This window comes from Leptosomus discolor, chromosome 8, assembly GCF_034619465.1.
Source record: "Leptosomus discolor isolate bLepDis1 chromosome 8, bLepDis1.hap2, whole genome shotgun sequence".
Taxonomy (NCBI): Eukaryota; Metazoa; Chordata; class Aves; order Leptosomiformes; family Leptosomidae; genus Leptosomus; species Leptosomus discolor.
In genome coordinates, this window is record NC_141398.1 from 9,546,881 (window position 1) to 9,571,347 (window position 24,467).

Below are 24,467 nucleotides of genomic sequence, written 5' to 3' on the forward strand. Positions count from 1 at the left end.
TGTTCAGCGTGGGAAAGAAAAGGCTCTGGGAAGACCTTTTAGTGGCCTTCCAGTACCTGAAGGGGGCCTACAGGAAAGGTGGGGAGAGACTTTTTACAAGGGCCTGCAGTGACAGGATGAGGAGTAATGGAAGCTGGGAGAGGGCAGGTTTAGACTAGAGACAAGGAAGAAGTTCTTCACCCTGAGGGTGGTGAGACGCTGGAACAGGTTGCCTAAGGGAGTTGTGGATGCTCCATCCCTAGAAGTGTTCAAGATCAGGTTGGATGGAGCCTCAAGCAACCTGGTCTAGTGGGAGGTGTCCCTGCCATGGCAGGGGTGTTGGAACTAGATGATCTTTGATGTCCCTTCCAACCCAAACCATTTTATGATTCTATCTCACTTTTATTGAAGAACTCTTGAGAAGTGGGACTGGGGCTGTAACATCATTGCTCAAAGCTGTGTGTTGTGTGTGTGCAGCATTGTGCCAAACAGAATCACAGAATGTCAGGGGTTGGAAAGGACCTTGAAAGATCATCTAGTCCAACCCCCCTGCCAGAGCAGGACCACCTAGAGCAGGTCACACAGGAACACATCCAGGCGGGTTTTGAATGTCTCCAGAGAAGGAGACTCCACAACCTCTCTGGGCAGCCTGTTCCAGGGCTCTGTCACCCTCACAGTGAAAAAGTTTTTCCTTCCTCCTATGCTCCAGCTTGGACCCATTGCCCCTTGTCTTATCATTGGACATCACTGAGAAGAGACCAGCTCCATCCTCCTGGCACTCGCCCTTTACGTATTTATAAACGTATCCGATTTTTGCTCTCGGTTTTTCCTTTCACTATCTGAAGTGTTATGTGTGTTCACACACCTCACCAACGAACTTCAAGAGATCTGAACCTGCCACATTCAGGCAGAAAGGAAGTGTCAGTGGATCACCCTTTGGTCCTCACAAGACCAGTGAGTAGAGTTAATGCTGTGACATTGCGGGAGGGGGAATAAAAATGGTAGTAAAAAATTAGGAATTCAGGGGTTCCCAAAATGTTTGGCGAAAGGTCTCTCTTGTGGCATCAATGTAGATATTTATTAAAACAACATTTGCCTGTTTAAAAAGCTTGGGACAAGCCTGGTATAATTCAGTTTTGGATGAGGTCCAAGAATCCTGAGCGCTTTTTAGTATTGACTACATGTTTCCTTATGATTAAGGCATCAAATCAAGGAAATTTCAAAGCAGTTTTTAGAATTAATTGTAGCTGCTTTATTACCTTTGTTTCATGAATGACACTGTTCCCTCCATGGTAACTGTTATTATAATATTACCCTGCAGAGACCTAGTCTGAGAATGCAAAACAAATGGCAAAGCATCCTTTCAGGCTATTGGAAAATTATGAATATCAATAAATCCAAAATTTCACTAAGGAAGATGTTCTGTTATAATAATGGCTAGAGCTTATTTTACCAACTTTCAATATTCCTGAATGTTACAGATAGAGAATAGAAAAGGTGAGTGTATTTTTAGCTTGTTCCATCACTTGTCAACATCATGCATTAGAATTTGTTGTCTGGAAACTTTTCTTTTTCTGTACCGTATTTCCTGGTTTAGTTAAGTGAACTTGTGATGTTTCCCGTAGTGCTGTGATGGGCAATTTCTGTGGAGCCTTAGAAAAAGTGGGATACAAAGGCTGCACAAGAGCAGACATAGAGCATCCCCACCTCTTCATATGCTGGCAGCCACCGCCCTGGTTCAGAGATTCAGAGGAAAAGAGGGAAGGTGTCCAAACAATGTTATCAGGCAGGGAAAACCTGGAATGCAAATCTATATGCTGCCTCGGGCCCCAAAGTGTTTCACCAATGAAGAGATTCCAGAGATGTTATAAGGATTGCTAACTTAAAAGCTGTAGGAAGGTAGAGTCAAACCAGTGGGTAGTGAAGTGTGAGGTTTGAGCACACGATTACCCACTCTTCTTCACCTAATGCAAGCCTGCTGAGCTTTGAAACAGAACTGATTTATATCCTAGCAAGGCTTTAGACTGGGATCTGTCATCTTAGGCAGAAAAAGAAAGAAGCTGGCTGGCTTTTCAGAATATTTTAAAGGGTTCTTTTGGTGCTGAGGGAGAGATTTCTTCCTAAGAAAAACAGATTTGGATTTATCTTTATATTCAGCTTTTTTTCGTGCAAGTTTTTTGTCTCCATTGGTCTGCAGCTCCCCTCAGGGGAAAACAAAACCAAAACCAAACAACGCACAAAACTGCAGAGCCGTTAGAAATTCATGAGACCATCAAGTACTACTGGTGACTGGGTCTTATAGAAAAGTTATTTGAGGGAAGAATTGTACTTAACTGCAGACCTGATGATAGTATCATAGTCTCTGGCTGAGCAGAAGATGAGAAAGTTTTCCCTCCTACTATGTTAAAGTGATTAGAAAGTTATTGCTGACTCAGATAAGTAAGCAAATAAATAAGTAAGTGTTCATGCAAAGTCAGTGCTGAATTAGTCTTAGTGACTTGAAAACATAAGTTTGATGCCCCATCTTACATTTTCTGAATCCCCATGACTGTAGCTTTGAGACAAAGAAAGCGTTTTATGCTCTGCCTCATATTAGCAGTCTAGCTGTTGAGAGTTGGAAATACCAGGAAACAAGCAGTAGTAAAGCTTTCACATGCTGACATCAAGGAATTGTGCATAGCAGGCTCCATTAAACAAAGGACAGAGCCAGGTCTATAATAAAGCAGAAAACAGGCCTGTACGTTACATTGAGGTTTCTAACAGCTACCAGGAGAGTTCATGTGCTTTTATAGTACAAGCTTCTCTTGCATTTAGTCATTAAGATGACAGAATCATAAGCAGTTGTTCTGCTGGACTGAGAAAAACCTTGGGAGATAAAGCCTCTAGAGGTAAAACGTGAATATCACGTAAATACATGCTTTCAGGGATGATTCTATTATTCTCCTAGAAACCTCTGTGGGCTCCTGTCATCCAGCACTCTGGAGATGTGGTCTGAATGCTGCTTCCATGAGGTCTGCAAAACACTCTGCTTTTTTTAAGAGAGTCTCGCCATTCATCTGTTACATTGCCGGTTTTAAAGTTTGAAAACTCATCCTGAAATTATTTCCTCTGTTGACAGTATGGCTTTGGCTCATGGAAGAAAAAAAAGATGGACGGACACATACACCCACATACACTCCCTCCCCCAGCTCAAAAAAGAAATCTCATATCAATAGCAAACAGTAAATTAAATGTATCTCACCTGGAGCTTATTTGAATTGTTAGGTAGTTTTCAGTCTAACAAGCAGTTAACTCAAAGTTAATTGTACCTGTAATTAAAATAGTTATACTAAAAGTGAGTCAGCCAGCTGGCGTGTACAACTTCTCCTCTCATGCTACTCCCAAGAAATTTAAAAAAAAAAAAAAAAGGCAAAATATTCCTCATTATGACGTTTGAAAATTAGGAGCTGCTTCTTTCGGGATGTGATGCTCATTTTATTCCGAACAAAGACTTCTAACTTCCCTCACTGTGTGAAAACAGAGCTTGAATTAGCTGCTCTGAAGTGGGAGATGGGGCATCAAAGAGCCTTCTGTTCATTAAGATAAACAGCGAATGTGTTTCGTGTTTGGTTTTGGTATAACATTCTGAATAGAGGATTAAGCAGTTGCTTCCCACAGACTTAAACTATTGAGATGGTGTGGGAGAAGGAGGAGAATAAAAAGATTTAAGCTATTATGCAAAGAATTAGCGCTGAGAGAGTAAAAGGTCCCCCTATTACCCATTGAATTCTGCACGGATTTGGTACTGTTGGAGTGTAACATGGCTCTCCGTTTTGGATACACAGAAAGTACACAATGAAGTTGCAAGAGTCCCTCTGAAGTTTCAACCTGGACACTGATCTTGTGAGATGGACTGCTGCAACTTAAATATGTACTTTCAAACAAAACTATGTACTTTTCAACAAAAATATTACATAGCTTCATAACTGAAATTTCCTTTTTATGTAATTCTTCTTGTTGCATCTTAACTTCGGAAAGAAGCCAGCTCTAATCTGTGCATGGCAAGGTATTATTTTTTGGGGGAGTATAAATGACATCTAGGGACACTGATTTTTCCCTTTTTTCTAACAAATGCAGTCACTTCAGTTGCAGAAAGGGTCGTGGTCCACCACACTTCATGTTCCCCAAGTCAATTTTTATTACATGTATTTTATAGATCAAGTTGATTGGACTATTCATGTGAGTCAGTGTGAATAAGGGGTTTGCAACCTGTCCGTGCTTTATGCATTGCCTGTGTGTGGATGATGGATGGTGTTATGAATTTGCTGATAAGTCAGTTGCAGTGTTTTATGTTGAGTTTTAATGAACTAGATTTGCTAATGGCTATGACTAATACTGGAATGCTATTACATTAGAAGAGCTCCTTTCTGTTGACTCCAAAGAAGTGTTAATGTATTAAATTTAATGCTTAAGTTCCATGAGGGGTGCTTATACACTTAGTTCTAATTTTAAAAGTAATGTTTCGCTGCTGTTACCCAACCTGTAAGCTCATTTTCATGGATTTTTTTATTTATATTCTGTTTATTTAATCTTTAAACAATCAAATGTAGCTGTTTAGAAGCTAAATACTTTTTAATATGTATTTTTTCCTCTAGGCATCTGCTATTTCTCACTCTGGGAGACAGGCAGTAGCTAGATTTGGTCTGACTTAGGACAGCTGTTCTCATAATTTGTGGGGAAAAATACACCAGGAGCATGTATATTTAATATTTTTATTGATGAATGCAGGAGCCCTACCAGAGGATGAGTGATCAAGGTTTCTTAAGCTGATTATATTTTCTTCTCATTATTTGCTCTTCTGGTATTGTATTCATAACATTTCATGGTTGCACTTTGGAGGCAAGGGGTTGGATCATCATATAAGTATTTCATTTTTGTGTTTGCAGTGTTTTGTTTGAAGCAGGATTGCTAAAAAAAATTAGCAGTGGTTAGAATATATTGGTTAATGTGATTTTAAGCCAAATGACTCAAATTTGCAAAGGAGGTATATGAAGCTACCATTACCAAGTTCATCCTCAAGAGATGATCTTTGGGAGAATAACACTACGTAGGTGACAGACTTCAGTCAGAGACATTTAGTTCTACACATAAAAGAACACCAAAAAAAGCTCAGAAATGAATCTTAATTTACGCTTCTTGGAGGAAGTGAAGGAAGGACTCCAAATGTTTGACAGGATTTACGGGTTCCGTGGCTTCGTTAGCACATTGACTCACAGTTCCCACATGGTGATCTGTCTTGTTTGGGATTTATTAGAAGGTGCCTACTTCTTGGTTTCACTCCCTGCTGATTGGTTTGCTGAGATTTCAGCTCATCATTTCTCTGCCTCATTGCTATCTGTAGGTAATGCTGAAGAATAATGAATCACATTGCTCTTATCCAAAGATATCTGTGTGTTTGGATTTACTGGAGTAACAGTGAATTTGTTCATGTAAACCTCAATTTCTCTGGGTTTTTTCATACCAAGTTAGAAAAATAACTGTATATTTGATTTATGGCTCTCTTGTTCCTTATCTCCGGTATTTAATTTCTCATAATAAGAGAGATAAGCAATGTATTTGAATGCAGATCACAGAGGTTTCTGAGTACAGCCTGAAAACCCTAAGCACCAGAGCTTTCATTCTAAAGGCTCAATTTCAGTCTCTGCTTTATCTTAATCTCTTTATTCAAAATCTTTTATACATGTTGACACATGCCTGTCTGTCTCCAGTTCTTTCAGAAAGAACTAATATTTGAACATTTGAGCTACGGAAATCGTGGTTGTTTCAGAGAGAAGATTGTATGCCATTACCTGTTTTCCATCTATGTAATGCAAAACCAGGTCTATACTGACTCAAAAGCATTCTATACTGAATATTTATTGGACATCTATGTATCTCATATTTCTCTGATTAGATAATTCCACCAGAAAAATAAAATCTTACTAGATTTTGCATATAACAAGCGGATAATAATACAGAGGCAATGCAAATACAAGGAGTTACCACCAGGCAAACCAAGCAGTGGGTTTACAGCACTGTGGTAACAATTGTGCATGGTTTGAATGCACACAGTTTGAACCCTCCTGTAAATGTGAGATAACTCACCCTTCTTTTCTAGATGGCTGAACTGTCCCACAGTCTCTATGAACAGGCATATGCAATTCCTGTGGAAGAGCTGACATGGTAAATTTAGCTGTGGCTTATCCAGTGCACTGACACTCTGAATTTTCCATACTGGAACAGTATCAGTTTCCTAACAGTAGCCAAATGGAAGTATAAGATGGAATGGTAGGTCTGAGATCATGCTAATCTGTCAGGATGTAGTGTACCAACATACATCAGCAATATGGGGTTTAACAGCATCTCCAGAGGTTTACTAAGGTACTTTGGCAAGTACACAAAAGTGCGAGCTTTCTTTGTCAATCTCTTCTGCTCAATAACTTTGCCCCTGCAAAAGTATATGGCATTCGTTGTGGCAACAAACAGTGTGAAAAATGAGGTGCCACTGGGAAGAAGAATTAATGAAATCATCATCTCTGGCTTAATGTAAAGTCAAAACATACACATGGGGACAAAGTTATAAGGGGCATATTAATTCACAGAAAAGCAGGAGTTTCCCTTTTGACAGGGAAGTCCTTACATTTGTACTGTAGGAAGAGGCAAGTCGTTAGTGAGAGCATCCTTTGTGCTGAATGTGTTCCTACACACATAAATACAGTGAATGGTATTAGATAGATTTCAGTTGGTGTAATTTAGACTACATCAGATTCATTCTGATCCAAATTACAGAGCACATAAATTGTTCTTCATTTTCATGTAATTTTTAGGAGCAACTAGATGCAATTCACCTTAATGAAAAAATGCACTGATAAGGAATAAAATCCATAAAGTGAGAGGCAGTCAGGGCACTTGAGGCCTTCCCAGCACCTTCTCAAGATGAAGTACTGATGATTTTTCCAAGCTGTAAGTCTTCCAAAAGGCTTAAAGTGTGCTGCTACTTTTATCCCCAAACAGGCAGCTAGGAAGAGTCTCCAAGCATTCAGAGGTAAGGAACTGAGCATAAAACCTGAATTCTGTATAGAGAAAAGATAAAAGTGCAGGAATGCAATAAGATAATAAATACCAATTCAACCGTAATACAGAAGATTACCTTCTCATTTACCTTAGACAGGCTTAGTCAAGCAATGAGTTTTATTTTTGACACTCCAAATATGAGACTAGGTGCAATAATGGAAGTCCTTAGATCATGTTAGAGACCAAAGATTTGTTCTGATTTTTATTTTTTCCTCTTCATATTGTTTTCCCTAGCAGGGAGAGGGAGATGAGGTAAACACTGGATTTATGCAGGATACAGTACAGATCATTTCATTTAGCACAATAAAAATAAATCACAGCTATTTTCTGAATATCCTCCTTTTTCTGTCAGAACAAACTTCAGATTGCCAGCATTTGTTTCACAGGGTTTTCTGTGACATCAGACCTAATCACAACCTATTCTAATACTTAAAAATACAGGACCCTGGCAACACTCCTTCCGCTCTTCAGTCACGGGGCAGCAAAGCAACTGCAGGCTATTGCACTTGGATTTGTCAGAATAAATAATTAAGAGGCTCATCAGCTTGTTCACTAATGAACAAGGAAATGTGATTAAGCAACTTTAAAAGAGAATGGCTGAAGACAATATAGAAATGATAGCAGGATGATTGCTGTGAATGAGAGACTGAAATTTCTGAATAAGAGATTTCTTTAACAAGACACAAGGACAGTAGTTTAATCTTCCATTAAAAGGTTCCTGCCAACTTGGAAAAGCTTTGAATCAGGAGATTACAGCCATCTCAGAAGCTGACAAGGCAGTCACTTCTCTTAAGACAGCTACATTCTGGCAAATGCTGAGAAATAACTTTTTTTTTTTACAGTTTCAAGACTCTTAACTTCTACCAAACAATGACTAGGACATCTCTGACTAGGCAATCTTTTATTCTCAAAGACTCTGAAAATACAAATTGTCTTTCGGACCAAAATGTTCTAGAGATGCTTGCCAAGTTTACTGTGGCTAACATCTAGAAATTGTACTGATTAGCTTCTGGCAACATTCCTTGAAAGGAATGGTTTTGTGTTTGTATCTCATTAAATATCTTATTCCTCTTTGTTATTCTTTAGCACCAACAAATGTACTTCCACCTTATATCTAATCTGTTTCTGTTTTTACTGTCTGCTTTCCTAGCTTATCTAAAGGAGATAGCACATAATATAGAAACTTGAAGGAAAGTGAAATAACAGAAGTTGCTGTAATTCTTCTGTATGTCAGGAGAAGGATATCTTATTTTTTCCCTTTATATACATTCATAAATTACAGTCTTTTTACAAGTAAAGGCACAAAAGTCAAGAAGCATATTACAAGGTTTCTGTCCAAGGGTGGTTATATCAGACTGTAGAAGTTTCCAGATACTCAGATAGAAATATGGTATGTGCAGAAGTGTGAGATTCATAGTTACGCAGTTTAAAAAAAAAAAAAAAAAAAAAGAAAAAGAAAGCAAAAGAAAATGTCAAACATCTTTTTAGTTACAGAAATGCTGATGTACCTCAAGATGCTCAATGTTACAGAAAATACTAAGGGTCTGAAACCCAGGCAGAAAAATACCGTTCTACTTCAAGGGGCTTTTGAGGAAATTATTATTTCCTTTTTTTTTTCCCACATGATGTAGGCCCACAATAGTGTAACGCATAGTACGTGTAATAGAAACCAGTTTGTATTTTCAGCCAAAATTCCAGCTCTCTCCAATGGAGATTTGATTCGGTTTAAACATGTTAGCCTTTGGATATCTCCCTGTGTTTCTTACAATACTTTGAGATCATATTGTTATCTTCTAATTGTGTTCCATAAAGATGCAAATTCTTAGGTTTTCAGTTACTACTTTGAAGATTACTTGTACTTTTCTGGTTCCATATAATAAATTACAGCCTAGAAAGTCAATTGCATCCTGGGCTGAATCAAAAGAACCATGGCCAGTAGGTCAAAGGAGGTGATTCTCCCCCTCTGCTCTGGTGTGACCCCCCCTGCAGTGCTGTGTCCAGCTCTGGGGCCGCCAGCACAAGACAGACATGGACCTGTTCGAGCGGGTCCAGAGGAAACCACGAAGATGCTCAGGGGGCTGGAGCAGCTCCCCTGTGAGGACAGGCTGAGAGAGTTGGGGGTGTTCAACCTGGAGAAGAGAAGGCTCCGGGGAGACCTTACAGCGGCCTGCCAGTGCTTAAAGGGGGCTGCAGGAGAGGTGGGGAAGGACTCTTGATCAGGAAGGGCAGTGAGAGGATGAGGGGTAACGTTTTCAAACTGAAAGAGGGGAGATTTAGATTAGATATTAGTAAGAAATTCTTCACTGTGAGGGTGGTGAGACACTGGAACATGTTGCCCAGAGAAGCTGTGGCTGCCCCCTCCCCGGCAGTGTTCAAGGCCAGGTCAGATGGGGCTTGGAGCAACCTGATCTGGTGGAAGGTATCCCTGCCCATGGCAGAGGGGTTGGTACTAGATGGTCTTTAAGGTCCCTCCCAACCCAAACCAGTCTATGATTCTATGAAATTACTGTTTGATTAAGGTTATTGCTTTTCTTATACTGTATTTATTGTTATAGCCAGATACTTGACTTCTGTCAGAGCTTTATCCCAGTGAATATTACAACCTACTTCTTCATTTCAGATTACATATGTTCTCCTTTGACAGAAATAGCTCATTTTGTATCTGTTGCTTGTGTTTTAGCTTCATGCAGAGAATCAAAATAACCCAAGGCCACTGGTGATCATGATATGTCATCCTATGACACATCCTCTGAGCACAAGAATAAGGAGCCATTTCTATAGGGACATCTAACAGAGACAAAACCTCCTCTCAGGATGCAGAGATGTAGAAGGGGTCTCTGTCTGTCAGGAAATCTGTGCCGTTCTCTTTCCCGAACTCCTCAGTGTAGGGCGAAAAAAAAAGGGCAAAAAAAAAAGACAACGTATTTCCTCTTTATGCTTTCTCTAGGCCAAGTTCTGTGAAAACTTCTCTGCAAAGCTTCTCTGGAGCAGATAGATTGTATGGGTGTAGTCAATGAGGCATTCACATCATCTTCTCTTTCTTCTGCAAAAAGAAGAGCAGTCTTGGAAGAATATTTCTTCAGTATTCAAGTAAATTCCTTGTAGACTAACATTTGTATTTTAATTTCAATGAGAGTTTTGTTATTTTTATTTTAGCTTAGACATAGCAATTTGCTTTCTGTGCTGTGCTAGAATTGGTGCCTCATTCCCATCATCTCCAGAGCCAGATCTGGAGCAAAACTTCCTTTTCTAATTAATTGTGCCAGAATATCTTAGTTATACATATAGGCTGGAACTATCAATGATGTAATGCGTGTGAATCCATTTCAACGTAACTTTAGATTTCTACAGTAGATTAATTGTAGATAAACCCTTCATGCAACAGTACTTCTGAAGCTTTTGTATGAGGAAACTTTTTCGAATTGTGTAGTCATTTAAAGGAACCCAAAACTATCAATTTTGTGCTAATTACCTCCCAGCTACACCATTCTGAAAAATCATCCTTTTTTTTTTACATTTCCTTAAAAGTTAAGGCATCTGACATGTACATGCACTTTTCTTTTGTAGGTGGAATGGAGAAAATAAACCAGCATACCTTTGCATTAGCTCATTACACCTATACCGTGCTGTCTACCTTAAAATATGCCAATGGGGCTCCTGTAGTACGTATATACAGTGATACAGATTTCAGCAGTCCTGATGTCCAGGGTCCAATCATTAATTTTAACGTGCTCGATGAAAATGGAGAGGTGATCGGCTTTTCACAGGTATGTTTTTCTCTTGCCTTAACTGTTATGTTTATATTTTAAGCATGCTCACAATGAGTTCTTTACTCCAAAGGAAATATTTTGTCTATAGTGGTCTCTTCTGAGGTTTTAGGGGTGTTTCTTCATAGCTCTGCGCAATATATACACACAATTTTTCAAGTAGTAGAAAGAGAATCCAATAAATAGTGCTAGCACAATGTGAAGTACATAATAACCAAAGCCAGTATCTTACAGATTTAATACTCTACGCATAGGAAGATTGAAAGTGGGCTGTTTTAACAGGATGCATTGAGTAGGCCGTTAGGTTTCTTGTTGACTTCCTTCTCTAGAGTACTCAAAACTAGGAATCAAAGAGCAAGTCTAGAAAAGACGATATAAGAGGCTGCCTTAGAGCTTTGACATAGAAGTGAAATCAGATATCAAAATACCGCAGTCACCCATGAAAGAAGAGTTTTCTTTTCCCTTCAGTTCTAATAATTACATTCTTGTAATATTCCTGAGGGAGCATTGAATAAAGTTGAATGATTAGTGTAAGGAGTGAGATTCAAGCTCAAAAAACTCTTTGATGCTGTCTTTCCCAACAGCTTTCTCTAGCTTTTATCCATCAGGTATACTGAGTATCTGTAAAATGAAACTTTGTGAAATTTTTCTACCTCCAGTAGAGAGGTAATAGTGTATGTCCATAATCGTGTAATACTGTGCACTGTGTAGGCAGTGAGTAACGTAGGGTAACATAGCTCACTTGCTCATCGGGAGAAATCAGAAAAAAACTCAGTTCTCTAATTTTGCTGAATTCTTCTGTTTTCCATTGGCTGATGATTGAATAAGCCCACAAGTCAAGTTCAAGTGTATGGCCTTGATTTTTTTAAAGAACTGTCAGTAACTGGCACCATCTGTCTCAGTGACTACCTCCCTCTGCCAGCAGTAGTGGCAGAGCTGCATCATTCTTGGAAGGTGGTAATTCTGGACCATTAGGGAAAAAGTGGGAGTGCCACAAAAGGCATTCCTCAACACTTCTCTAGCAGAGAGGAGAAGAACAAGATAACGAGGGGAACACAGAGACACATCTACAAGAATGCAAGAGCAAATCCATAAATACACAAAGAACAGAATTGAAGCAGTTACTTTGTGTCCTGTCAATATGGAGTTTTACAGGGGGTTTTAAGGCACTTAATTGGGCTTGGCAAATGTGTAGTACTGAAGAAGTTCTTCTTCCCATACTTTTTTTTTTGGACTATGCTACCCAATAGTCTCAAATATTCACCACACTTCATTTCAAAGGGTTCCACATTTTAGGAGTGAATTAGCCATTTATATAGTCTTGAATACGTGTGGCAGTGTTCAGAAAAGACTGGGGTTATTAACACAGCTGGGTGGGTAAAATGCTCAGCAAACACTCTGATGTTGCTTCTGTCCTTTGGTTAAAACCAAAACCTTTATTTGCACTTCTGATTTTCAGAATTTCTTAGTAAAAATGATTCTTGCCTGTTTCACTTTTTTAAACTCAACTGTACCATCAAAGAAAAAATTATTTTATAGTCTTATGCCTCCATTGTGCCTGTTTGCTGCAGTGGCTGCTCATAAAAAGCTTCTTTATTGATTTCTATCATCTGGATTGTGCTATTCACCAGATTCTCATCATTTCTGGTGTAAGTATGTAGAATGAAGAACTATAAAGTTTTTAAATGCATGCCAGTCACGTCTGCAGTACCTGTTCGATTGCTTTGTTTAATTAAAATAATGTGCAATTTATGACTTTTAGAAATTAACAAGCAACAAGCATCCTTTCCAAAGCTATTATACATTTTATATATATATATGCATATATATAAAATTGGCTTCTTTATGGAATGAAATTCTTTCATAGACATCTTATAGCAGTTATGGGGGAGAAAAATGTTTGCTACTTCGTTATGATTACAAAGAAAATATATACAGCAGAGAGTAAGCTTCATCAAATTGACAATATAATCTCATCTTCATACCTGTATATGTGTCTAAAATTAGATGGGTTTATTCAAATCAAAGTTAAATCCAATACTTCCATTAATTATTTAGAAATTAAATAGTGTCCTCTAGTTTGGTCATGTCTGCAATCTGCACATTCATGTGGATTCACTGGTCAGTCTCCAAATGCAGTCTAGTGGAGTTTGGAGAACACAGTTTCAGAATCACAGAATCACAGCACAGTTTGGGTTGGAAGGGACCTCTCAAGGCCATTTAGTCCAGCCCCCTTGCAGTGAGCAGGGACATCTTCAGCTGGATCAGGTTGCTCAGAGCCCCGTCCAGCCTGACCTGGAATGTTTCCAGGGATGGGGCTGCTGCCACCTTTCTGGGCAGCCTGTGGGAGTGCTTCACTACCCTCATTATAAGAAATTTCTTCCTTCTATCTAGTCTAAATCTGCCCTGTTTTAGTTTAAAACCATTACTCCTTGTGCTATCATAACAGACCCTGCTAAAAAGATTGACCCCATCTTTCTTATAGGCCACCTTTAAGCACTGGAAGGCCACAACGAGGGCTCCCCAGAACCTTCTTTTCTCCAGGCTGAGCATCCCCAACTCTCTCAGCCTGTCCTCATAGGTGAGGTGCTCCAGCCCCCCATTCATTTCCATGACCCTCTTCTGGACCTGCTCGAACAGGTCCACACCCTTCCTGTGCTGGGGGCCCCAGAGCTGGACACAGTACTCCAAGTGGGGTCTCACCAGAGCAGAGTAGAGAGGGAGAATCACCTCCCTCGACCTGCTGGCCACACTTCTTTTGATGCAGCCCAGGATGCGGTTGGCCTTCTGGGCTGCGAGCGCACATCGCCGGCTCGTGTCCAGCTTTTCATCCACTGTTCGTTCTGTGAACTCCACCAGTGTGTGATCACTGCAGCCCAGGCTGCCCTCAATCTTGACATCACCGGTTAGCTCTCTTGAATTGGTGATCATCAGGTTCAGTATGGCATCTGCTCTGGAAGGGCTGTCTATTACCTAGCTTAAGAAGTTCTCCTCCATGCCCTCCAGGAGTCTCCTGGATTGCCTACAGCTCGCCATGCTACTTTTCCAGCAGATGTTGGGGTGGTTGGAGTCCTCCAGCAGGACAATAGCCTGTCAGCACGAAGCCTCCTGTAGCTCGAGTAAGATGACTTCATCCATAGACTCCCCTTGATCAGGCAGCCTGTAGTAGACCCCAGCCACAAGGTTCCCTTTGTTGCCTCAGTCTCTAATTCCTACCCATAAGCTTTCAACCTGCTCGTGGCTGTTCTTCAGAGACAGCTCTTCACACTCTATCCATTTCTTGATGTAGAGGGCAATGCTTCCGCCCCTCCTTCCCCACCTGTCCCTTCTGAACAGCCTGTAGCCATCAGCCACACTCCAGTCACGGGATTTGTCCCACCAAGTTTCAGTAACAGCAACAAGGTCGTAGCTTTCTAGCAGCACACAGTGGTTTCCAGCTACTCCTGTTTGTTGCCCATGCTGCATGCATTGATTGAGAGCTGAGCTGTTGTCGGAAGGCTCCCAAAAAACATTTTGGGGAATTCTGAATGAAAGGAAAATCAGATGGCATTTCTATCTGACATACCTACTACTAGTAGACACCAGTTAATGACTCGGGTTGTATTTCAGCTAGTATATTAAAAGAAAAATGATAGAATGTCCTTATTCCTTTATGGATGATATCCCATCTATAATAAATTACTTATAACCAGGCATCCAACCAGTTCTACCTGTCTTTCTGACAGGCAATCGTTATGTGCCCATTGCCTAACAGAGGGCACAGTGTGGCTGTACATCAGCATTTGGTAGCCTGAAAAGGACAATCTGACTAACTGATTCCAGAGAAAAATATTGTGATGAGGTTTGGAGCAGTTTATTTGGAACATTTAAGATTGGCAAGAAAGACTTCGTAAGTAGACAGTGTCTTCAGAGGATACCAAGCTTACATTTAAGCCTCAAGATTTACATAATTTACATGGTATTCAAAACGCTGAACTAAGTCCAAGATATTTAGGATGTGAAAGGCGTGTAGTGAAACACTTGACATTTAACACTGCCACTGAAAAATGAAAGCAAAGAAAAAATTATGTCTTTCATCTGTGTAGCATTTGGGAAGAAAGCGGTTCTTACCTGCATTTATTATTGAAATCCATTTCTCACTGTTACTGGAGTTTAATTACCAGAGCAGACAACATTGTGCCACTAAACACAAACACACTTGAACTACATACCCCGGGTCAATTGCACCAGTAGGAAATAGCCACAGCCTCAGGTTCATGCTTGAGTAAAACCTTCATTGTGGCACTCAAAATCAAATGAAGGCACTTCATTAAAGTGAGACACAAAAGAAACCATACCACTCTCAGGGATGGAAGTGTTTCTGACAGCCTCCTGTCCCAGCATATATGATGATAACTTGGATGTTAAGAAATTACAAGGTGAGAGTGAAATAATTATGAAAGTTTGCTTTTTCTTTTAAATGTTTTTGTGATTGTTGAAGAGTATCACTATTTTAGAGTACTGTATTTGGAATAAACTTGCTTTGTATACTGTATGTATCATTGGTTTAATTGACAGTTTAATTACTGAGTTAGTTACTTCACTCTAAATAGTAACTAAAACAATCAAAGAAGAGGGACTTGCAGGCTCCAAACACCAGTAGTCACTCAAAAGCTTTGGGTTTTCTTCAGATTTTTCATGAAATATTTCTTTATCTAGGGATAAAACTACTACAGTTTTGAAATGTCCATAAACCTCTTGTCTTTGGGCACTAAAACTACATTAAATTTCTTCCTTTGAGCTGCACCAAATACTTCCCATGAAAATTATTTCCTTCAGTAAAGCTGTCTTGTAGACTACTATTGGTAGTAATTTGTTCTTGAAATTACTTGGGAGAATACCTGTATTCTTTTCACGCAAGCTGCCTGTCCTCTGCAGTAGCGTATCTGTCATTTTATGTTATGTGTTTATTTGCACTGCAGCACCAAAAAGCCCCAGTTATGAACAGGGGTTAAACTATGATGAGTACTTGACAGGTGCAGGACATAAAGATGGCCTTTATGCCAAACAGCTTCTTCATATATAGGTGTCCAGTTAAGAATGGATAATTATCTGGCATTACAGCTTTTGCTATTAATGAAGAGTGGACAGATGACAGGCTGGCGATTTTGAAAGGTAAGAAAGTGCAGGGGTAGAGACAAAGGACCTCTGCTAAGTCAGTGGTACAGGATGAAAGCATCAGAGTTGATACTAATGCAGAAAGCTGTTAATCTTCTGCTTCCTTGTGAGGCTACCAGAAGAAGCAGCAATTAGCCCTAGCTATTAAAGGGAGTTTGTGATGTCGTGAAAAAGGCGTTACGTATATGCTTGGTGCTGAGCTAATACTGCACACTCTTCACACAGAGAATCACCATTGGTCATTTATTAACAGTGAGTATCTGCAGTCTTCAGCATATATGAATGTCATGTGTTTATACATCCCCAAGTCCTTCCAATCTCCGAAACACTGACAGCAATGACTCAGCTGCAGTTTGCATCCTTGCCAGCTTTTCTGTCAAAACCTTGCATATGACTCAATGAGGTTCCAGCCTGGTTTGAATGCCAAAGAGAGATGGAACAGCTGTAAGGGAACAACACTGACTTGAAACAACAATCATATACACAAAAAAAAGTACATTTCTTACAAATCAGTCAAAGTGCAAAGTTGTGTGTTCTCTTCCATTTGCAGATTTGAAAAAAATCACCATCTCTGCTATGAGGGACCTTTTGTGTTAACATTATTTTAAGATTTCCTCTTTGTTCTGATAGGAAGAAGAGACCTGTGAAAGGTTCTTTGTACATTCGTAGATAATTGCAGAGTGATTTTTTTTTTTTTTTTTTTTTTAATTCCTTCACATTTCATTCTGCAAAGTCAGTTTGGGAGCTGGAAGAGGGGAAAGGAGTAAGAGGCAGAGATGGGCAGATGGAATTTCACTTGAAACATTTGTTGAATTGTATGCCCTGGAGAGCTCTTACCCAGTCACACTTTCCAGTTCTGTGGTTTTTGCCCCCAGTGAAAAATAGCACTTCTCTTACCAGACTTTCTTTTTTCATTCTGGTCTTCTGAGACAATAGTTTTTTCCTCCTGTGTGTCATGGGCTTAAAGAAGTCAGCAAACCATCATAGCTATCTTTTGAAAAATGGCCATCATTTCAGCTGTGGATTACCAGCTCCCTTTCCCAATCTACTTTTTCACTCTGCCTCCTTTGCCTGGAGCCTGAAGCTAAACGGAAGTAGCTTGCTGTGATTGTCTCACCTGCAAAAGTTCCTTTGCTATCCATATATGCTTGCCATGCCTCTAAAAATCTTGTCAGGAAGGGAAGAAGCATCAGTCCATTAGCAGTCTCAGCCTTCTTGCCTGCCACTTCACACTTGAGTGTGATAGACAAACTGCTATAACAGGAATCAGCTGCCAAAGATAGGGAATGTAAACATTTTGGTTTGCCTAAGGAAGGCTCTTCTGCAGTGTTGCATATGGATGAGTTTTGCCTCTCAAGACTGAGAGCCCTGCTTAGATAGATTATGATCAGTTTTGTGTAGGAGCCCACATTAGCAAGTCCTGGCTCACTCTTATCAACCCAGTCAGAGTGAAGAGAGGTATGGGCTTTGAACTTAGCTTTCATCCAGTCCTCAAGAAAAAAAAGTCAACACTTCTGAGCAGATAACTTCCAGTGCGTGTCCCTTCAGCACGAATCTATAATGCAATTGATAACCGGTCTTATGGCATCTGCCCACTGTCACACCTACCTTCCTTCTATCTCAACCTGCCTTGAGTTAATGTAAGGATAGACTCAATGACCCACTGTTGGTTTTTTTCCTTTCTTGCCTTTATTTTCTATCATTCTGAAGTGAAGACTAGGGTCTTAAATTGGAATGTGTGGCCCCGAATCACTTAAATATAAGAATAGGCACACAGGATCTCACCATGGCACCTTCTCTAATCAGGTAGCCTTTTTATGCTGGTGTTCACATGCTAGCAGTTTCAGAAGAGGACAAAGCCAGAATGAGACTCCCTCAAGTAACAAAAGAAATTTTATTTTCTTTTTAACCCCACTGATCCTTCTGCATCCAAAGCATCCTATGGCAGTGAATTGTTTTGTAAGCAGCTTAGTAGCCAAGCCAAATTCATCACTGTGGTTTGAGAAGATGTGGAGGGAAAAAACAGATCTTAGGTTTGCAGCGACTATGAGAGGATACTCATCATTGTTGTGTGCCAGGATAGGATTATCTTCACCTGAACCTTCCCGCAGCCTCCAGAGGTAGTTTGTTCTGGAACTTTGCTATATTCACTATTACAGAATATTTCCTAATGTTTAACTTAAATTTCCCACAATGCAGCCAAAGTCCATTATTATAAGGAGAAGAGACAAAGAAAGAGACGCCAGTTGGGCAGGAAGGCATCAAAGAAGGAGATTCCAGCCATGAGAGGCAGAGGAGAGTTGGACAAGCAGCCTGAAATGGTGTTGCATGGGAGAGGTGTGATCAGGGAAGAGACACAGCAATATAAGCAGGTAGAAGTTATTCTGCCTGTTTGCATTTGGAGAGGTCTGCAAACAGAAGTAACACAGGACAAAGTGGTGTGAGGCAGGATGGGAAATGCACATAAAAGTAATTGCTCATGAGAAGTAAAATGATGATAGCCAGTTCTGGAAGCACCTTCATATTGGGAGTACACTTTCTTTGCTTTAGTTTCACAATGTTCTCTCTTAAAAAGTTTCCTTTTCCTTCAGTGATGTTTTAATAAATTGCTTAGCTGGACCTAGATCAGTAGCCAGGACCTGGTAATGGCCAGGTGAAATCTCCTTCTGCTGTAGTCTTGCAGTGTCACCTTAAGGGATTTAATGTCTGTCTTGTTCACTTATTCTAACCTCACAGGATTGGAGAGGAAATATGTTAAATACTGGCAAATCTTCAGATGTCAAGTGGTGTATACATTTGTATATACACACAGCTGGTAGAATGCATATTCATATCACTGCTTATAGTTACATGATAAAAGGCACCGTGCAATACCTGTAGTGGGTAGATTTCTTGAAGTAGTTGCTGTTTGTGTGTTAGATGGTGCCCTCAGTTTCACTGGTAGATTAGCTCCAGTGCACTGTACATCTGCTGTATAGGTACAGAGTGGGGAAAAAAAGGAGCTACAGCATTTCATGTGCACAGGAAGCTGTTACCAGGTCAATTTGATCAGGCTACTGACTGGAGCCTGGTAGTAGCTATCAGTACTTGTCTGGAAATTTATACCGTGTTCCTACAGGAGAAAGTGGGTTGCTGTTGAGCAATGATGAGGGATAATTTCTACTTTATTTAATTTATGTGAAATAAATCTTCATAGAAAGTTATTAAGCTGGAGACCTTTGTTGTTCTTCAAACCATAATCTTTTGTGTTTTTTTCCATCTTTTACTTCTTACTTTTGTGTAAAACAATCATTCAGTTTTGCAGGTGCAGGAGTGCAGCATTTTTTCAGCTGGACCAGAGACAATGGAAATCCAGCATTTGTTAATTCACGCTAAGAACATCTGTGCAGAGATGGTCAAACAACTTCGAGTTACTTACACTAATGCTTTCAGAAGCATATCCACTCATTGTATTAATTTTGATGACTCAGGGGAAGAAAAGTGTTTTTAACATGCCTAATGGGATTTTTGGCCATCTTCCCAATAGCTACCTATATATTGCTGGGGTGATTGCTCACTATTGATTTTAGCTGTAGATTTAACCATTGATTTCAGGAAGCCAGGGATGGCAGATGGATCAGCACAATAGAATGCAAACAGGATTACAAGGAGAAAAAGATTGTTGTGAAGATTCCTGTTGAATGTCCACTAATTTCCTTTGTTGCAATTAGTTTCCAGTTGCACTGTGGATATCTGGTAAGCAGGGAGATAGCAGCAATGCAACAAACCACACTGGCTTGCCAATAAACAGCACCTTGTTGCTTCAAACTGGCAAGAAATGCCATTACAATCTGGATCTTTGCTAACGTGGCATTGGGCACTCAAAGACAGCCCTTACAACAAGGGACTTCTAGGTAGGAGATTACTGACTGAGTGTAAGGAGATTCTGTACTTGAGAGACTCGGTGTGATAACTGCAGACCTAGTTAGTAGGTAATGAAGCTCTCTCCTGGTGAGGAAGTAGTGACAGAATACAGGCTGAGTTGCTTTCTGTAATACCTTGTTGTGGGGGGACAAAGACGGATGTGAGATTGTATGCTTGAAATTGCCTACTATTAAACTGCTCATCAGAGTTGGTCAAGGTAAGAAAGCTTCATGAAAGCCTAGACTGAAGTTGTTGCCTGACACTGCTTCTCTGGAGTGTCCTTGCCTGTTGCTAAGGAAACTGGAAAGGAGAGAAAAGAAAGATACTCTTAGTTGTTCAGATGAAAGAATCTGAGATGAACGAGGGAGGCTAAATATTTTCTGTTTAGTAACAGGGCCTAACTATCTCTCTAAACTACAGACCTCGTTACACAGGGGAGAAATGTGAAAAGAAACCACATGGTAGCAGCGAAAGGACTGCACTTTTGACAGCCTCTGCTGGATTCCTTTTTTCTTGATCTTGGTAAAAGCAGATCAGCTGCCTTTGAGTGCCTGCAGTGCCCAGTTTCAGTCCACCATCTGAATCCGTAGAAAACAAAGAGAGCCTGGCTCCACCTTCTCTATTACCTTGCTTGCATCTTCCTGCCTCACACACAAATCCTGTATAGGACCCTGTACGGACGTAATTCAAGTAATATTTCAACACAGTCCATCACGGGATTTTAACTGTACAACCTCTCTGTGATCTATTATCCCCATTTTCAGGGGATAAATACACACAAAGGAGGATTTAAGTGATTTAAGAGAAAGAGGAAAAGGTAGAAAGGGTTTTGACTGTGACATGAATTAAATCTGTGTCACCACACTTTCAGTATCATGCAGCGCACCTTTTTATTCCTAAGCATTGTTTCCACTTGTATTAGTCTCTGCATTCCTCTTTATCCCTTTTTGACGTGAGTTATAGCTTAGTCTTCTGTGTTGTTTGCCTCTGCTCAATGGGATACAGAGATACAGACCTTTTCCTATGGCTCACAAGGGAATGTTCTGTTGAAGTGAGGGTTAGGAAGTCACAGAGGGCTTAGGTTCCTTTGCTTTGCTTTTCTTCCTGGAAACCATCCTTTCCCTGATGTCATTTTATCAAACCAGATTTTCATTGTCACTGAATGCAGTTTAAGACAAAGGTAAGAGAAAACGCCATTAGTTGGAGAGACTGTGGCTATTGAGATGCCAAATCAAAGAAAACCAAGGTGTTTAGCCTCCTCATCAGCCTGTTCAGTTTCAAATAGCTGGATCTTGGGTTCATGAAGTTCCAAATAACTTAAAAAGAAGTCCATCCCTTAATTCATCGCTTGTACAACAGAGAAGAAAAAAGCAGTTGAAAAACCATGAGGTCATCCATCAACAATCAAGACCATGTTTCATTTCTTCCTCATAGCCACCCCATCCCCAAAGTATCTTGTAGGTTCTGGATCACAGATATGTAAAATTATTGTTACTCCTTCAAACAAGGAGGACCTGCAGTTTGCTGTGTATATGGCATCTTCCAAGTGAGAATTCCTGCAGAATGGCAACCCACAGATTCTGAATTATGCTGTTGTTTCCAGCCTGCTTCTCTCCCATCCAATCTTACCTGATATTTGACTGTCTTTGAAACCAGCAGAGAAAATTATCACATCGACTGCAAAGTTCCTGATGAGCTAACATTTTTACTATCAAGACACTGAGTTTGGCAATTTCAGTAAATTTCAGTATCTGTGTCACTTCACTGCCTTCTACCAAAGGGTTTTGGTCAGAGTGAGTGATGAATGGGTGTAGACTGAAGAGAGATTTACATCCACTCTCCAATTAGTTTAAACCATTGTCAACAACTAGAGATGCAATGAGGAGGAGAGGATCAGATTCATCAATACTGTGGGAATGTGCCCACATAGAAATTCTTTCCCTGGGATGGGAAAAAATGCCTGTCTTGCAGGAAACCATGCTGTTAAACTGGTTTAAGTATACTGTAACTCAGCTAAAATGCTCTTTTTCTCCTACTAAATGATTTGGAAACAAGTACTAATTTTTTTTTTTCTTCTGACCTACTTCTTACTAAATTGTATTAAACAAGATTAAGTATGCATTTGCATCAGCAACAACATTTCACAGTCAAATGCTGGATGACAGAAAGAGCTAGCTTACTTTCTCTCCAATTCCATGCCATGAATCAGTGAATTAATGTACCAGTGGATGTGGAGAACAGTGTCATGAAGCCTGTTTTATAACCAGCCATCAGTGGTGTGCAGTGAAATTCTTGTAATGAGCAAATCCATCAGACAAACAAACTACTCTAAAATTTGAGCATTGTAGAAAGTAGAATGAGAAGTCCCAATCGCAATTCCTGAAGGACAGTACCTGCCAGTATTGACTTATATGATTTTGGGTTTTTCAGGACACTTCAAGATCTATTATAGAAAGTTCCTTTATTCATGTGAATAATTCTTGTGATCCTCAGTAAAATAACTTGCACAAATAAGAAGTACTTGCTTGAATAAGAGCTACAGAATTGGATCCTATGGGAATGACTTCAGCAGGGCTTCCTAAAGAATCCATCATTTTTAGTGAAAATCTTAGACTTAGTTGATTAGAAATAATGCAAAACTATGTGCTATTTGTAAATATTTGCTGTCACTTAGTATATATCTACCTACAGTAAGCATCATTCTCAGACTTACTTCAATGGAGCCTGAAGCCAGAGAAAAGCTTGCAGCTTTCAGCTGAGCGCCACAGAGGCCCTGAGGTGAATGACGAGCAGAAGTCAGTCGTTTAGCAAAGGCAGAGAAGTCACCAGTGCAGCTGTGAGACAGCGAGTGGGGAGTCAGAACACACCAGAATCAAATTTAGTTTTGGAGCTGTCCCACAGCTGAGTAAGAACTAAAATACCAACTATTCAAGGGGGACTACTGTAGGGTAATGCATTAAAACCAGGGGGGGGAAAAACTGCCACCTCAGTATTTTTTTATATTAAAAAAAATAAATAGAATTTGTAATGGAATTTATCAGATAGAGCACTATGAAAGAAAAACCCTAACTGTGAGCATTTGGTCAATCTGGCAACACTAAAGGAAGGCTCACTGAGGAAGGCAACTGTGCTTAAAATAGAAATTATCTCGGAAAAAAAAAAAACAACTATTTTAAAGGTGGATTTAGATTAACTTCTTTCACGTGTGTTTATTTAACTTGAAGACCACAGACTGTAAGTGTGAAAAGCACATTTTGCTTGTCAAAAATCAAGATGATCTGTCATAAGAAGTGTTGGGGTGTGAAGCAACCTACAGGGCTTGGCCTGCAGTAAAGAGCCTCAGAAAGAATAATGAATGCAGAGGGGCTCTGAGGGGCAGGCAGGACTCCAAGATGTCGTTATGGCTTAATTATCATGTCGTCACTGACTGAAATCAATAAAAATGCTGCAAGATTTCTGCATGCGTTTTGCAGTTTAATTGTAGTCTTTAAGCTCTGAAAGACCGAGGCACAATAGTTCCGAACATCAGACCCAGGGAATCACCAAAACTGACAATCTGAGTACATTAGGCTGTGTACTTTCCATTAGTACCATTCATGCTTCTGTGCCTTCATTGATGAACGTATTCCTGGCTCCCAAAAGTCAGCTGCTGCCATTACAGACAGAGCTGGAAGCGACATTTTGTATTTCATAACTGTGGGCTCCATACCCACTATTGCTCCTTCTGGCAATTTTAAAGATGTGCTTTATTTAAATAAGCTTTTCTTCATCGAAATAACTGTAACAGATGTTTTATGTTCTATTTGTTTTGCTATATGGTAACACTGCAGGGAGAGATTAAATTAACTCCCCAAGTAGAATATTTCTAGGGTGAAACTAAACAAGAAGAAATCGAAGCACATGTCCAAGGAAAAGTTGAGCATGTATTCAAGAGACAGGCAGATTTTCAGTGCTGCCCTTACTGATTCTTTACATGGTGTCATTGTTTGCAATGAAAAGCGTGCATCGCATTCCCAAGACCTGTGTGCGTTATCACATTGGTGATAATGGAGTTTGATTAATACTAAAGTTATGGGTAACTTATCTTTGTTCTCCTGAACCACAATTCCCTGTATTCCTCTAACGTTCTTACGCTTTTATGTATCAATAATCTTTGTCTAGTGTACAGATTAATATCACAATTAAAAGTGTTATTGGAGAAGGGTGTTGGGTCACACAGCTATAATGAAATGCGTGTTCATTAAAGAACAGTAGTAATTTATTTGACAAAAATTAATAAGATTTTTAAAAAATTCTTTCTAGCAATTCCTTGAAGTTGGGTCATGAAAACTTCATTACACTACATACACTTTGATAAGGAAGGCTGCCCCAGCAATGTTTCTTCAAAAAAGTAGTTTATATATATATATATATAAAGCTTTTTGTATACCGAGTAAATAAGCCCGAACACTACACAAATTCAGTAGTGATGTATCTGTTGTGATTTTTGCCATGCTTGTCACCATTAACAGAATGATAGATCCACCCATGAGTCACTAGCGCCATGATAAACTGTATTATGCCAGGACG

General features: G+C 39.8%; 1 protein-coding gene across 1 annotated transcript in view; it reads left to right on the forward strand.

Moving 5' to 3' along the window:
- MOCOS (molybdenum cofactor sulfurase) overlaps positions 1–24,467 on the forward strand; it is a 222,828-nt gene that overhangs the window by 158,031 nt on the left and 40,330 nt on the right. Inside the window, exon 6 of the mRNA XM_086469348.1 lies at positions 10,639–10,838. Coding sequence (XP_086325474.1) covers positions 10,639–10,838 — 200 coding nt within the window. The remainder of the gene's footprint in view (positions 1–10,638; positions 10,839–24,467) is intronic.